The sequence below is a fragment of the Temnothorax nylanderi genome, unplaced genomic scaffold (genome assembly GCF_030848795.1).
Source record: "Temnothorax nylanderi isolate EJ_2023f unplaced genomic scaffold, tnyl_v1.0 TNYL_tig0038_pilon, whole genome shotgun sequence".
Taxonomy (NCBI): Eukaryota; Metazoa; Arthropoda; class Insecta; order Hymenoptera; family Formicidae; genus Temnothorax; species Temnothorax nylanderi.
The window spans coordinates 800164-814568 of record NW_027249100.1 but is presented as its reverse complement, the minus strand read 5'-3'; the positions used below and the strand labels follow the sequence as shown (position 1 = coordinate 814568).

The 14405-nt window shown below is 40.1% G+C and overlaps 3 protein-coding genes across 4 annotated transcripts; 1 reads left to right on the top strand and 2 right to left on the bottom strand.

Moving 5' to 3' along the window:
- Position 1: 1 nt before the first annotated feature.
- On the bottom strand, positions 2–1072 carry Jtbr (jumping translocation breakpoint protein JTBR). The gene is made up of 3 exons (XM_071704033.1): positions 602–1072; positions 254–487; positions 2–164 (listed from the first exon to the last, which is right to left on the bottom strand). Exons 1-3 carry the CDS (start codon positions 655–657, stop codon positions 2–4), a joined length of 453 nt encoding a protein of 150 aa, XP_071560134.1. The 5' UTR covers positions 658–1072.
- A 508-nt stretch (positions 1073–1580) lies between these two features.
- On the top strand, positions 1581–8319 carry Lnk (SH2B adapter-like protein Lnk). 2 transcript variants are annotated; one of them, XM_071704026.1, is made up of 5 exons: positions 1581–3200; positions 3673–4556; positions 4652–4851; positions 4941–5198; positions 6452–8319. In XM_071704026.1, exons 1-5 carry the CDS (start codon positions 2653–2655, stop codon positions 6587–6589), a joined length of 2028 nt encoding a protein of 675 aa, XP_071560127.1. In that variant the 5' UTR covers positions 1581–2652; the 3' UTR covers positions 6590–8319. The 2 variants fall into 2 exon arrangements, with proteins under 2 accessions (XP_071560127.1, XP_071560128.1); XM_071704027.1 differs by having other exon boundaries at positions 1583–3200; positions 4941–5282; positions 6452–6593.
- Positions 8320–9473: 1154 nt separating this feature from the next.
- Positions 9474–13200, bottom strand: Poc1 (Proteome of centrioles 1). The gene is made up of 6 exons (XM_071704030.1): positions 12444–13200; positions 11625–11980; positions 11330–11540; positions 11068–11267; positions 10716–10991; positions 9474–10571 (listed from the first exon to the last, which is right to left on the bottom strand). The coding sequence occupies exons 1-6, from the start codon at positions 12448–12450 to the stop codon at positions 10266–10268; spliced, it is 1356 nt and encodes a 451-aa protein (XP_071560131.1). The 5' UTR covers positions 12451–13200; the 3' UTR covers positions 9474–10265.
- Positions 13201–14405: the final 1205 nt, after the last annotated feature.

The window sequence follows — 14405 nt, the reverse complement described above, 5'->3', positions numbered from 1 at the left end:
TTCACACACTAATTCGCAATTGTTTAGCTACTTTCCTGATTATTCTCTGTCTCAATATGATCTCTCTCCAATATACAGTGAAGCAAGAGACGATCGCCGCAGCAAGCATAAAACCCTCGAACTTCCAGAATGCCCTTTCCTCCAGCCAAGCCACTTTGTCGCAACTGCAATACAAATATGTGGAAACGCAGAGTATAGAGCTAAGTAGATATAGCAAATCCTGGTGGTTATAGCGTAGTCTCGTTATAGCTACCTTCTCGTTATTGTTTCACCGCTCTTGCATTTCAGCACTTCCTTATATCTCGCGTGAACACAAACGCCGATGCTCTCGCTAGCAATCTCGAAGGCCGTGCATGGATGGCACTCGGATATCACCTCGTACTCCTCGCCAGAGATGCAGGAGGAATTATTCTCGTAGTTATCAACGTAGAGCTTGCTCGAGCTGCTCGTCCAATGGCTCTCGATAATTAGCGCTAAAACCGTTAATCTGTGGGGAATGCAGTTACAGAAAAAATTAAGTCGGTCCGCAAACGTTTTGCTCGATGCAGTTACGAGCCTGTGCCAATCGGTTATTTAGCGCGGAAATATATGAGATACTAACCCTCCTAAGAATGTAATACCTAATAACATTCGCCTCTTCGTGCAAGATTCGATCATCTCGGATTTCTGCTTTCGATTATCACGCTCTACTCCAATTGAGGTTAAGGGCCCACTAGGTTTTACACGAGTGAGTTCATAGATTTGTTCTTTGTAGTTGATATATTTTGCACTTTATATATTTTATTCTCCTCTCTTCAACGACTAATTACATCTTTCATCTCTTCCTCTCTTTAATGTTTAATTACGCACCATACGTATCTAGTTCATTTAAAGTGCAGAAAGTACAATATAGTGCAGCTACAAAGAACAGACATTACGGAGGCTTCCCTCGCGAAACTATACGAATTCATAATTTTCATATTCGCATTCATGAGAGAATTGTGTTGTTATAATAATGTAAATCATACCCCTGCAAAATCAAATTTTCGAGAAATACTCGCGTTTCAATGAAAAAAGAGCATTTTAAGTTTAAATAGATGGCATATTTATCTCTGGTAAAAAAAATCAAAACTTTTCGTATTATATTAATTAAAATTTTCATAGAAATTTTGAGACTTTCTCCAGAATTTTTCACATTTTTTTATGCGATTTAGTACGTTTTTTAGAAAAATTATAATTATACAAGATAAAATAATAATGAAATATTTCAGATCTTTCACACCACACACATCTTTATAGAAATCTGAATAAATATGAGAAAATCCGCGCAATTTATTAGAATTTAAGCTTTTTCATACAAATGCTGAAAGTATTAATTAATTCTAAAAATCTCTATCCAATTATTTCTGACAGTAATCTAAAAGAAATTTTACATATTTTTTCATAAATCTAAATATCTAAAATATGACAAATTCTTAGAAAACTTCTGAGAAAATATAAGAAATCTTTCCACGCTACATAAGGTCGAATAATTAACATCAAGATTGCAGGTGCACAAATACGAGCACGCCCAATTCTGAGGATGACGGGGAAGATGTAAATGCGGATTTCTATGTGCGGAAGAGGGAAGAGCGGACCACGGAGCAGTCGGAGCACGCGACCGCCTAACCTCTACGCGCGTAACGCGCGACAGGACGGAGAAAGACAGAGACAAAAAGAGAAAGAAAGAAAGAGAGAGCAGAGTTCGCTGTAGTGGTGTTCGCGAGTCGCGCGTATCACGCATTTCGCGCGTGTGGCCGTGTGCTTCGTAATGCCTGTAAATAATTCCGCGAAGCGAGAGGTACGACGGTACGAACGCGCGAGTATCACGCGTGCGAGTCCTTGACTGTGGCACGCGCGCGATAAGATCGACGCGCGGTCGCCGGCGTGAAATCTCGGACAAAAGTCGCCGATGATCCCTATCGATACTATCGCGTGGCGGCGGGAGGTACAGACGAGAGAGACAGATAGGGCAGACGGGGAGAGGAGTCAGGAGAGACCGTCGCAGCCGTCGCAGGTAGACGGTAGACGCGAGTGAAGTTTAACGAGGAGCGAGAAAGACTCTCTCTCCGACCGCTCCGGAGTCTCGTCGGCGTCGGTTCCGGCTGCCCTCCTCCCCGCGGTACGACGAACGATACGGATACGATGAATCGAGGGGGAGTACAAGTGTAATGTAGCGAATTTATCGTGGGTGACGTGGGTATCGTTCAAGCCGCACGAACTCTCGGCGATTCTCTCACGCAGGATCGTATCAACGATACTCGCTTTTCAGTCTCGAGTCTCTACTTTTCCCTCCTCTTTGCAGGGCGAGTGTGCGTGTGTGTGCGCGCGTATGTGTTGCTCGACCGTGGCCATTCAGCTTCAGCCCGCCGTGAATGCCGTGATCGGTCAGTTTTACGGCGACCCGCGCGTGACGTGAGGCGGGGTGTGATATGTCCTTCGGTCACCCTCAACAACGGCGGCGACGACGTTCGCGATCGTGAAGGGACCCCCGGAGCGTCAGCGGGGCAGCGGTGGCGGCGGGCGAGAGTGGAGGGCGACGGGTGGCGACGACGGCGGCGGTGGTGGTGGCGGCGGCGGTGGCGGCACAAGGGGGGGAGATCTTCCACCCCCTACGCGAGCCAGACGCCGGTAATGAGTGTTTACGCCGCGAGCACGCCGACAGCGAGCACCGCGATATCGCCGGCGATTAGCGCGACGGTAACGACGACGTCGCCGATAACAACGACGTCGACGTCGACGTCGACGACGACGACGACGACGACGACGCCGTCGGCAACGACGACGATAGCGACGGAGATCGCGTCAACGTCAACGTCAACGACGACAACGACGACGACGACGACGACGACGACGACGACGACGGTGACGGCGACGACGGCGGCGGCGGCGGCGACGGCGACGGCGACGGCGACGACAGCGGCGACGGCACCGGTTACGACGACGGCCACGTCGTCCACGGCGACCGCCGCGTCGCCGGAAGCAGCGACCGGCTGGATCGAGTTCTGCGAGAGACACGCCCGCGCCTCAGCCTCCGACTTCGCCAAGGCGTTCTGCGCCTACGTTAGCCTGAACCTGCCCGAGAGCACCCGCGCCAATCTCTCGCATCGCGACTTCCTCCGCAAGTTCGTCGAGAGCTTCTGCGAGCACTTCGAGAGCGAGTACCTGCGGCAAAGCGTGAGGTGCGAACGCGCGGCCTTTTTTACGCACGGCCGTCGCACGGCTGTCACGTAGAGTATAGAGTGGTAGTGGAGATCATTAACCTAGTCTCGCACGTCAGGAAGTAAACATTGGAGTAATTGCCTGAATGGCGAACGATCGGAGGAAAAGCTTGAGTTTCGTGCGCAGCTTTCGGTTAAATAATAATTTGTGAAGGAAAATGAGAAATAATTTAGAGTTTGCAAATCAGGTGCTTGTGTTTGTTATAAATTTCACAAAAATGTAGAAAATACAAAGATATTTTAATGGCGTATAAGGAGAGGATAGAAACCTAGAAATTTTAACTTCTTATTTTAAACAAGGAATTGTTTATAATTTCAGTTTTATTACTTATATGTCTTATAAGAACGTATACATTGTATTTAATAATTATTCTCTTTTGAAAGTTTTTAGGTTATTCGTATAATAGTAACGTTGTTCTTGTATCTTTTTTAGATCGCTATCGTTGCATGACACTAGGAGCGTGATATCCAATGAAAGAGACGTAAACCTTGCGAGCCAAAATACTAATGCACCAGTCCGTGCGTCCTCGCACGAGGAATTCAGCGACTATTCTGAACATGACGGAGAGGCAGTGTCGCCGAAGCCCGCCCACAAACCTTTCTTCCGCAGATTGTCCTTTAAGGGACTTAAAAAGGGCAAGAGTTTCTTCCACAAGCAACAGAGCGACGAGGTCGAATTGTCCTACAGTGAACACCGCAAGGATAAACACTCAAAGGCCAAGTTGTCGAAAATCGTGGTGGAATGCCGTAAGGAGGGAATCGTTAATTCCTTGATGGGGGAGAACATAGACGGGACGCAGAAATGGGAAAAGTCACGGCTAGCTTTGATAAAGGCCATCGGTGGCTACATGTTGGAGTTCTACTCCCCGCCGAAGGCAGTGAAACCGCGAAGCGGCGTCTTTTGCTCGGCGATAACGGAAGCGAGGGAGACCACGGCGCTGGAAATGCCGGATCACGAGAACACGTTCGTCCTGAAGACCCAAAATATGGAATTTGTCATCGAGGCGCACGACTCGAACGACATGAAATCGTGGTTGGCGACGATTAGATATTGCATGCGAACGGTGCAGCAAAGCTCCAGCGTTCCTGGCTCCGGACCGGGTGACTCTTTAGGCGATTCCCTGGGCCACGGTTCGCTGGCTATCGGATCCGACAGTGATCGATTACGAGCCAACTCGGCGAGTAAGAGCTTCCGATCCGCTAGTCATGAACACGGCGACGACTCGCAGGGCAATCCGCCGGAATTACCTCCGAGACTCCATATGCGCAGCAGTAGTAATTTAGAATTATGTTCCTCTCAGCAAGAAATCGAGCAAAGTAAGGAATAAATTTGTGCGAATTACAAGAATGAACGTCGTCAGGCAAGTATAATTCAGAGTAAATAAAAAATTCATACATTTATTTGTCCGCAGTGCCTGCTAATGAAGGCGAGCTGGATTTATCGAGTAGCTTACGAGAATACCCGTGGTTTCATGGCACCCTTCCTCGCTCGGACGCCGCGCAGCTTGTGTTACATAGTGCAGCTAACGGTCACGGGGTGTTCCTGGTTCGGCAGAGCGAGACTAGAAAAGGCGAATTTGTGTTAACTTTTAATTTCCAAGGAAGAGCAAAAGTAACTACAGAGATCATCTTCAACGCTTAATAATACGATGAATAATTAAACAATGTTTTATCATTAAACACATATCATTTTCATTACAGCATTTACGGATGACGTTAAATGATCAAGGTCATTGCCGAGTCCAACATCTATGCTTTCCTGCGATATACGATATGCTCGAACACTTTCGCCAGAATGCGATACCACTCGAATCTGGCGGGACTGCGGATGTTACTTTAACAGAGTATGTAGTGGCGACGAACCACGCATCGCGATCGGGACACCATAACGTGGCGAGTGGCTCGAATGTGCAACAGTCGCAAGAGAGGAGACCTCCGGCAGCTCTGGAGCCCAGAGAAGTAAGAGTCTGCAGTGGAAGTCTAACTCCTCTTGTGTGAGCGCGAGTGGCCAACACCCACAGTCTGAAGTCTAATCTACAGACAGTGAGTAGATAACCAGCTAAAGAGCGCCCATATTTATCGTATGGTCGATGATGACAGGACAGATTTAATCGGTGTCTGCATTTGTGTAAACTCGCTGGAAACTTGATGGAAATTTGTGTAGATTGATATACAAAGTTAAATGCAACGCAACCCCTATTTATGTATTCTTTTTACCACAAAATCCGATATTTGTTATAATTTATTTAATATAGTATGTTCTTAAAAAATATATACTCCAGAAAAGGGCAAATAATGTGTTATTAAAAATTCCTTACTTTCATATGTATATTTTTTCTAATTTTCTTATCCAAGGTATGTTATGTTACAATACACTTTTATATCTTTTATTTATTTATTTATTTTTTAAATAATGATTTGATTAAATTTGTATATCATTCGCCTAAATACGCAAAATTATCGCAATGTGATGAAATTTTTGTGAAAAGTTTTGAATGATATAAATGTGTGAGAATTATATAGCATTCAGAGAAACATGACCGTGGGACAAGGAGCTCGCTTTTAGTAAAAGCTTTTTCTTGAAATTTCTGGTGTGCTTTATTATATTATAAGAGATTTATGTTTCAACCTTGCTTTAAGCAATAAAGGAGCGTCCAGAAATCATTATATCCAATTAGCATCCTATATAATTTTAAATTTTATACTTTTAAAATTAAATCACTTGCAACATTAATATTAGGAAGTTATAAAAAAGCAGCACTATTAAGTGAATAGAATAATATTAATATTCTGGACGCGACATATCCTATTTGCTTATATGTATTTCTGCAAAAATGTTAGAAAAATTCTCGTCAATATTTCTTATGGTAAATCTAGATCATGTAATTTTTTCAGTTATCACAAAATTAAATTAAATATATACTCTAAATGTCTATTTCGTGCTTTCACATGGGTATTTGCATTTGATAACATTGCTCATATCCTTCGCAACATATCCTTCCAATAAAGCAGCTCTGCTAGATTCAACATTTTCTTTTATACCGTAACTAACAATTAGTTTTATTTCCTGAAATATTGACAAGCCTTTTTCTGACATTGATATGTGTATACTTTATATTACTTCTAACATCCAGAAACTTTAAGAGAAACTTCTGATAAGATAGCAAGATTAAGAATATTTATCGATACTTAACGAGATGTTAATAAAATAGGTACGCACTTATGGTGGTTCTATAAGAACGCGTGTGGAATCGTTGGAGAGACTAGAGCAACAGAGCACCATTGCGGAACAACAAGGCTCGGCTTCGTCCACTGGCAGAGCGGTTCAGAACACTTACAGCTTTCTCTGACGCTGGATTCACGCTAACCCGCCATCAGGCTATAATCCGGTCAGTCCGACGGACTGAGTGTGAACAATATGACGAAGTAATCGCAGTTTTTTCTCTCCAGAATTACGTCACGCCATAAACCACCGTTTGCGACAAAGCGCATCTCTTTACTAGTACAAAAAAAATTGCATTTTTCTTTTTGGAATATAACCATCTTCCAATCCATTGACTCTTGCGTTCAGCATTCGAGATTATACTTTTATGATTTACGTCGCAACGTGTTTGCATCGCATTTACATCGAATACTAAGAAATAGAATAGATTACCATCAAAACGAGTCTCAGTTAGCGATGATCATTTCGTAACGTCGTGCTCAAATTATTCCCACACCCGTTGATGCCGTAGCATTCCACGGACTGCCACGGAGCTCTCTCGCGCAGGTTTGCATGTATCTGTGACTCGTCTTTTCATCAAGACCGAACTAATAGCCTCCTCATATATTTTTACTGAGAGAACGGATATATTTTAATGAAAGATCCCGAGTCTCGTTACACCGCTTAATTAATACACATAACATTGTAAAAACATATGTATATGTAATTGGGGAATGATAGTCTCCGAAATTGCGAATTACGGACTGCCAGTATATTGCAATCCCCATATGTGTCTTTCGGATCGTCCCCGATCCGATTGACAAATGCGCCAAAGCTAAAGCTAAAGTACTATTAAACCCCGCTTCGTCACGAGTACAATTTGTTATACAAAATTGCATTTCAGCCGCATTGTCACTAATCCCAATGCTTCGTTTGGGCGAATAAATGTAAGAGACATGCCCTATAACCATCGATAAGCGTAAAACAAGCTGCGATATTTATAAATTACCCCGGTCCTCGTCGGTGTAAAAATCAGTGTATGAATTCCCCCCCCCCCTTCCCCATGTGTCAGGCGAATAACAAGAAGGGAGAGAAAAAAGGATACAACTATGCTATCATTCGGGATGAACGGAAAGGACAAAGCTTTTCGAGCTACAGTAAGTATGATCCCATCGTGTATCCCTGCGGAAAAATAGCAGAAACCATATTCGATAAGCGTATCGAAAGGTGTATTAACAAATTGTGTAACGACTAAGGATTATCACTAACATCATAGAGCAATATGACTGAGTGTGCAAAATTAGACTATAGACAAATGTATGGATGAGTGGTACACGCATGATAGAGAGCGATGATCGACAGAGTATCCGATTAGATGAAACGAGCAAAGCAGGTATTCTCTCAGTACGAGCCGAACTGATTACTGTGATAAGATCTCTCATTCGCACAAGGCATCCAATGATCCCGTCGCCGTCCGTGCCAGTCTATATGTCCTCGCATTCGTGAGAACAATCGTATAGATACAACAGGGACAAATTTTATCACACATTTGTACATTTCACTCGCTACTCGCCATCGAAAGTTGTAGGAATAGAAAACTTCCGTCGCGGTCCCAAAACAGGAAGAGAAGAAAAAAAACGTAGGGAAAATTATAATCGATCTGGAAAAAAATCTGTATCACAAGTTCATCCTTTAGCCGAAATGCTCGCAAAATCCATGCTGTAAGTAGGATGTAAGCTTGTTCCTCGCGTAGCCGCAGCCTGAAAGGACAGTCCTGAGGTATACAGAGAGTTTGACAACTACTAGGCATTCAACCGTAATACTTTTCTACCTTATGTCAAGATGCAAGGATGAAAATAAAAACTGAATCCCCTGAGAGTGTTCTCGTAGTTTTCTCACATTACTTTCAATTATCCACAAATGCTGTACAAATGATTTTATTTATACTACTTATTAGATTGAAGAATTACTAGGAAGATGATAATATTTTATCATTTTCCTAGTAATTACATACGATCATTAGTTATTTAACTTTTAAAAGAGTGTATTTACGTGATCAAAATTAGTTCACAGGAATATTTTCACGAATTTTTTATTTAAAATTGAAAGAATTTAACTTCTAAGCTATTCTTGTCTATAATAAAGAACTAAGTACATGTGCAAAGTAACTTTTCTGATAATATAGCCCTAGAATATGATTTTTAATAACGACAACACGTTTAATGTTTTGTTACTTTGCAATTAGAAACGGTCAGCGCACGATATATGTATGTATACGTTATCGTTTACGGTACAGCTGCAGATAAGACTTCTGTCGCATGCACATTTTTAATAGCGACGTCACATCCCACTTCGTCACCCGATTTGGAAATAACTCGTTTGACACGTCGAATCTCTCTCCCGGAGACGTATATCTCGTTATTATGGCAGCTCAGGTAACAACAAAACGATATTCTGGTCTCAAATAAAATTAAAACAATGTAGACGACGTTTGACGAGCGATCTGTTTACAAGGTGCACGAATTCAGTGTTGAAATGACGTGCGAGGGATGCTCGACTGCTGTGCAAAACGTGCTCAGGAAAAAAGCAGGTACTTGAGAATATTTGCGATCCGTGTTTCCGTATGCACGCTTGGGTTCCACAAATATTATCTTATCGACACCTTTGAAAACGTTACTTCTGCAAAAATTAACGAAACGTATGAGATGAGGTTAAACACATTGTGTAAGGAGGTGGAAGTGTCAAACATAGAAATGATACAATTATAATTTTAGTAAAAATAAAAAGATACGTGTATGTTACAACCTACGTTCAAAGTATTTCTAACGTATTATTTTAATTATTTATCGTGTGATACCTAGGTGTCGACGACATCAAGATAGATCTACCAGGGAAGAAGGTGCTCGTGACCACTGCGCTTGGTTCGGATGAGATTTTAGAAATAATCAAGAAAACGGGAAAAACATGCCAATTTTTAGAGACCCATTGAGGAAAAGGAGTGATTTGAAGAGTGATGTGATTGTAACAGGTGCTGCTAAATATGTCAGGCATATATTATAACAAAGATATTTTTTACATTGTATCTTTCCTATAAAAAGAGAAAAGTCACACTTTAATTACTTATTCGTATATATACAAAAGTACAAAAATAGCGTATTTTTATGGCCATGCATAAAATGTCTTGTATTACCCTAAGCAGTTTTTATTTCTTGACTTCGTCATAATGCAACATGAGATGTTTTTCATACTCGGTCAGAAATGATTAGCTAAATCGACATGAATTCGACGTTGACACGTCGATGTTGAATACTAGGTGATATTCTTGTCATTTTCGATCTCATTACAATGGTTTTTGTATAATACGTGTATGTTAATTGAGCAATTGCAAATATTTCTGTAAAACTTCTATTGTCTACTCTACATCGAATCAATGCAAAATCGGAAAGCGCAATAGGCAATATACATATACTGATACATGTATTGTACACTTGACATAGAATTAGTCGAGACATAGAAATCTTACAGAAATATTCGTAATTAATATAAAAACAATTATGATGAGGTAAAAATGACAATATCAATCAGTATTCAATAATTCATCGACGTCAAATTCACGTAGATTTGACTAATCATTTCTAACTGAGTATCTATAACATAAGGCATTGGAATACTAGTTATTAGTAAATTTTCATGATCTTTGTAATATGCATGATTGATAAAACTTATCAATTATAATCCCGTTTTCCATATTAAGTCAATATTGCACACATACATACACATCAGACACACGTTATTCCAAGTGATTAACAATGCTAAGCTAACAGCTAAGGAAGCTTGTAGTTAAGTGTCTCTTCTAATATTGTCATTCGTCGTTCTAGTACATTAACAGTATCATGTAATGATTGTACTTGATCACAGAGGGCTTCTACTGTTTTAATGGATTGATTAGACAAAGGTGCATCAGGTGCTGTCTGATCTTGTGGGATTAGCACATTTGCTACACAATCTCTTTCAGAAGATTCAATATTCCTCATGTTGACCATTTCAGGTTTAGTCTTTCTTGTTGATGATCCTTCACAAAATCTGTCGTCTGATCTCAGATGCAATTTTTTAACTGTGTCTGATAAATACTAAAATAACATATCTTATAAAATTAACGGTTCCTAATATAAAGTTTTAATTCCTAATATAAAAAATATAAGCTTTTTTTTTAATAAAATGCAATCGTCTCTTTGTATAGTTTAATAGATTATATTTGCACATTAAATAATTACTTTTTCTTGGCTCCGCTTCTTGTGTACAATTTCTTTACATTCGTCGCTGTTCGATTTTTCACCCATATCATCCAATTTGATGGTAGAAGGCATTAGCTGTGTAGGAATCTTTCCGATTTGGCCATCCATACACAAATTAGACTTCCATATTAGAATTCGTCGGTCCGTGCCACCAGAAGCAAAAAGCCTACCGTCTTTTGAAAATGCTACGGATGTTACGCCAACATGATGTCCCTTGAGAGTATAAATTGGACGGCCTTCTAGGACATCTAAAATCTAGCCGATATTGCTATCAGTAAATGTGGTAATAATTTATTGAAACCGCTATATAAAATCAAAGTCTTAAACCTACCTTCATTGTCGAGTCATCCGAAGCTGTTAACATGAAATTACCCGTTGGATGAAATTTGATCATATTCACAGGTCCTTTATGAGCAGCATAATGCTGACATAAAGAATTTGTTCTCAGATCGTACAGTTTAATACACGCGTCCTCGTTTGCTGATCCGATAGTTGTGCCGTTTGGATGAAATTCCACGTATGTGGCGGGGGCTAACATGGCAAAAATTTTCTCTATATTTCTGAACTACGAAATTACGATGTGCTCAACAAACCTTTTATCTCATTAAAAGTTTTAACACATTGCCCACTGATAATGTCCCATACTTTTATCGTTTTGTCATCGCTGCACGATACCAAAAGTTTACCATCGGGAGAAAACCTAGCGCAACTGACCCAATACGTATGTCCTATAAACGACATGAGAAATCTTCTGTGACGTGCTAACCATAACTTGACACTTTTGTCGTTCGATGCGGTGACCAGCTAAACATACCGATAAATTATTGTGTAAGTCACTTACAGCAAGATCCGTGATAAATTGTAATTAATTAAATGCGAGAATTATACCTCTTCTCCATTTGGACTGAACTGTACTGAATTCACGGCAGAGCTGTGAGCTTTAAAGTCTAACGAGTATCCTTTAATTTTAGGAACCCAAATTCTCACAGATGTATCTTTTGAAGCACTGGCCATAAGGTCTCCGTTTGGCGAATAGCACACGTCCAAGACACTTTCTGCGTGGGCTTTGAACTTGTAAGCCGGCAACGAATGTCTCAATTGCCACATCATTACTGTTTTGTCCAGGCTACTCGATATGAGTCGATCAGCATTCGGATGGAAGTTTAAAGCTGTAATTGCATTGTGATGACCTTCGAAGTATCCTTGGTATGCAGGCTCGCAGGTGGTCTCTTCCGGGGTTTCTTCTGGCAGTACAATAAAGTGATCCATAATATTAGAAGAAATAAAACAAAGTAAATAAAAATATGCAGTGAGATAACACGCAATATAAATAGCAAAAGATAGAGTTCTGATTTAAGTTGATATATTAGTTTTTTGTCATAAGTCGAATCATATTACAAAAATAAATGTTAGGAGTTAGTCCAGCATATATAATAACCCCAAAAATTCGTGCTACTGGGTACAGATAATTCTATAATAAAAAAATATTAAACAAACGTGGTATTATGCATTAAATATTGTATTTTCAGTAATTCTTTAGTATCTTAGACCAGCGATGCAATTATCGTAGCATGAGAGTGTAAAAACTGACAATATTCACTCGTTTAATGCGAATGTACGATTTTATTCGATTTAACTAATATCCCTGTTCATGTCTTTTCATTATAAGCGAGGGCATATTTTTCATAACGATATTATTTTACTTACGGAGCATCTTATCGAAAAGATTCGCGTCCGAATATTATTAACTTAACTTTGACTTGGTTTCACTTCCCATGCAAGAACGATGCTCAGTGGAGTCTGTGGAGTGTTTGTTTCAAACAGATGTCAACAACCACGCTAATCGATTAAAGTTCTAAAAAAACACGAGTTTCTTCTCTCTGACTGAAGTAGTTCTGTATCGCAAGATATCTCGACGTGCGATACTCGATTGTTTCATTATTTCGATACACACGAATTTACTTTTAGGCCCAGTTCAACAGTGGCCAGTTAGCTTAAGGGGATCCTGGAGTGACAGCGACAAGGCATAATCGGTCTAAGCAATATCTTTGAATTGGCTGAACAGAATGGAAAATCCTTTTACACGATTAAAGTACGCACAAAAATGTAGAGGGCTGTACATGATTTTTTCTGATAAACTAAAAAAAAAATTTATTTTTATAAATATTGTCTTCACCTGACGACAATATTTGCTTTATACAAAAATTCTGCAGTATTTCTATAGAAAATAGTGATGCAGCCCTCTACAAAAAACTGTCAGGAATAATATCGTGCAATTAGAAGTAAGATTTGAAGCCTAAAAAGAAAGATATTACTTAGACCAGTGGAAGATGCAAGGTTAGGTGCTATCCTTGTCTATATCCTTGTCTATACAAGGACAGATATAGTCGGTGAGCACTTCTTTATCGACGCTGATCGAGTTCGCCTGCGGCTCCAGCATCCCCTTAAGCCTTGTGTACACGATACTAGAAATCGGTCCAAGTTTCGGTTTAAGCCAATCAACTTGCAGCTCTTACAGAAAAGCAGCAGTTTCATTGGTTTAAACCGAAACTCGGACCGATTTCTAGTATCGTGTACACAAGGCTTAACGAGATATCTGTATCATATATCTGTCCTGGTTCGATTGCTGTGTAGGAATCAGACAATGTAGCCAACCCCGAAACTGCCCACAGCTGCGTGCGCCATCGCGCCGTCTCTCGCAAGATCCGTGAACTACTGCTGTGACATGATTGCTGCTCTGCGTGAATATTTTTGTGAAAAATATACACGATCGTTTCAAAGCTCCCATTTTTATTCTAGGCTTTCAATCTCAATTTCAAAGGTACGTTATTGTTTGTGCACGTCTTCTGAAGGGTGGGAAAGTTTAATTTCGTACATATTACGTATACAACTGTTTATATTAGAAAATAAGGTTATGAGGTGACAGCATTTAAAAAATTTTTTCAATTATTACTAATTATTTGACAATCCCACCCTTCATTAGTACCTCTACTTTACTCCTGTAAAAGGATTTTGCGATCTGTAAAGCCGTTTCAAAATAGGAGCTTTGACTGTTTTTGTCGGTAATTTGAACGGCTTTAGCATCCCCTTAACTAGTAGTTAACTTTCACTCTCTGTCTCTTTCTAACCTCAAAGGTTAGAAAGAGACGGAGAGTGAGAGTTAACTACTAGTTAAGCTAACTGGCCACTGTTGAACTGGGCCTTAGGGCGAATTTCACCAACTACGGTTAGCTTAACCGACGGTTAAAGTTAACAGGATTGACCAATAGAAATAAATCCACCCTGCTAACTTTAACCGTCGGTTAAGCTAACCGTGGTTGGTGAAATTGGCTCTAAAATCTAACAAGGTACTTAATTACTTCACGAGTTGACTGCGCTCGGCCGACCACGGTTTTCTAATTTTATAATTGCTCGAAAAACGCTCTTTTGGAAAGCATCTTTGCAATAGACAATATTTAAATAAAAATAAATGAAAAATAAAATAACTTTATTTTTCGGTACCAACCACTTCATTTTGATTTATTTCTGAATGGATTATTAGGCTCATTCTTTTAAATTACTTGGTAATTGTTAAGTAATAAGTATTCGTAGTAAGTATGATCTTATTTTACTTTTTATTATTATACTTATTACTTTATTATTACACTTTTATTATTATCATATGATGAT

Bases quoted from the DNA above. Each gene is read 5' to 3' on its own strand.
- Jtbr (XM_071704033.1), bottom strand. From the start codon at position 657: ATGATCGAATCTTGCACGAAGAGGCGAATGTTATTAGGTATTACATTC. The intron at 488-601 runs GTTAGTATCTCA...CATTCCCCACAG, and splicing joins GGTATTACATTCTTAGGAGG to ATTAACGGTTTTAGCGCTAA. The intron at 165-253 runs GTAGCTATAACG...TTTGTATTGCAG, and splicing joins GGTGAAACAATAACGAGAAG to TTGCGACAAAGTGGCTTGGC.
- Lnk (XM_071704026.1), top strand. From the start codon at position 2,653: ATGAGTGTTTACGCCGCGAGCACGCCGACAGCGAGCACCGCGATATCG. The intron at 3,201-3,672 runs GTGCGAACGCGC...TATCTTTTTTAG, and splicing joins TACCTGCGGCAAAGCGTGAG to ATCGCTATCGTTGCATGACA. The intron at 4,852-4,940 runs GTAACTACAGAG...TTTTCATTACAG, and splicing joins ATTTCCAAGGAAGAGCAAAA to CATTTACGGATGACGTTAAA.
- Poc1 (XM_071704030.1), bottom strand. The intron at 11,541-11,624 runs GTATAATTCTCG...CGGTATGTTTAG, and splicing joins TCAGTCCAAATGGAGAAGAG to CTGGTCACCGCATCGAACGA. The intron at 10,572-10,715 runs GTAATTATTTAA...ATGTTATTTTAG, and splicing joins AGAAGCGGAGCCAAGAAAAA to TATTTATCAGACACAGTTAA.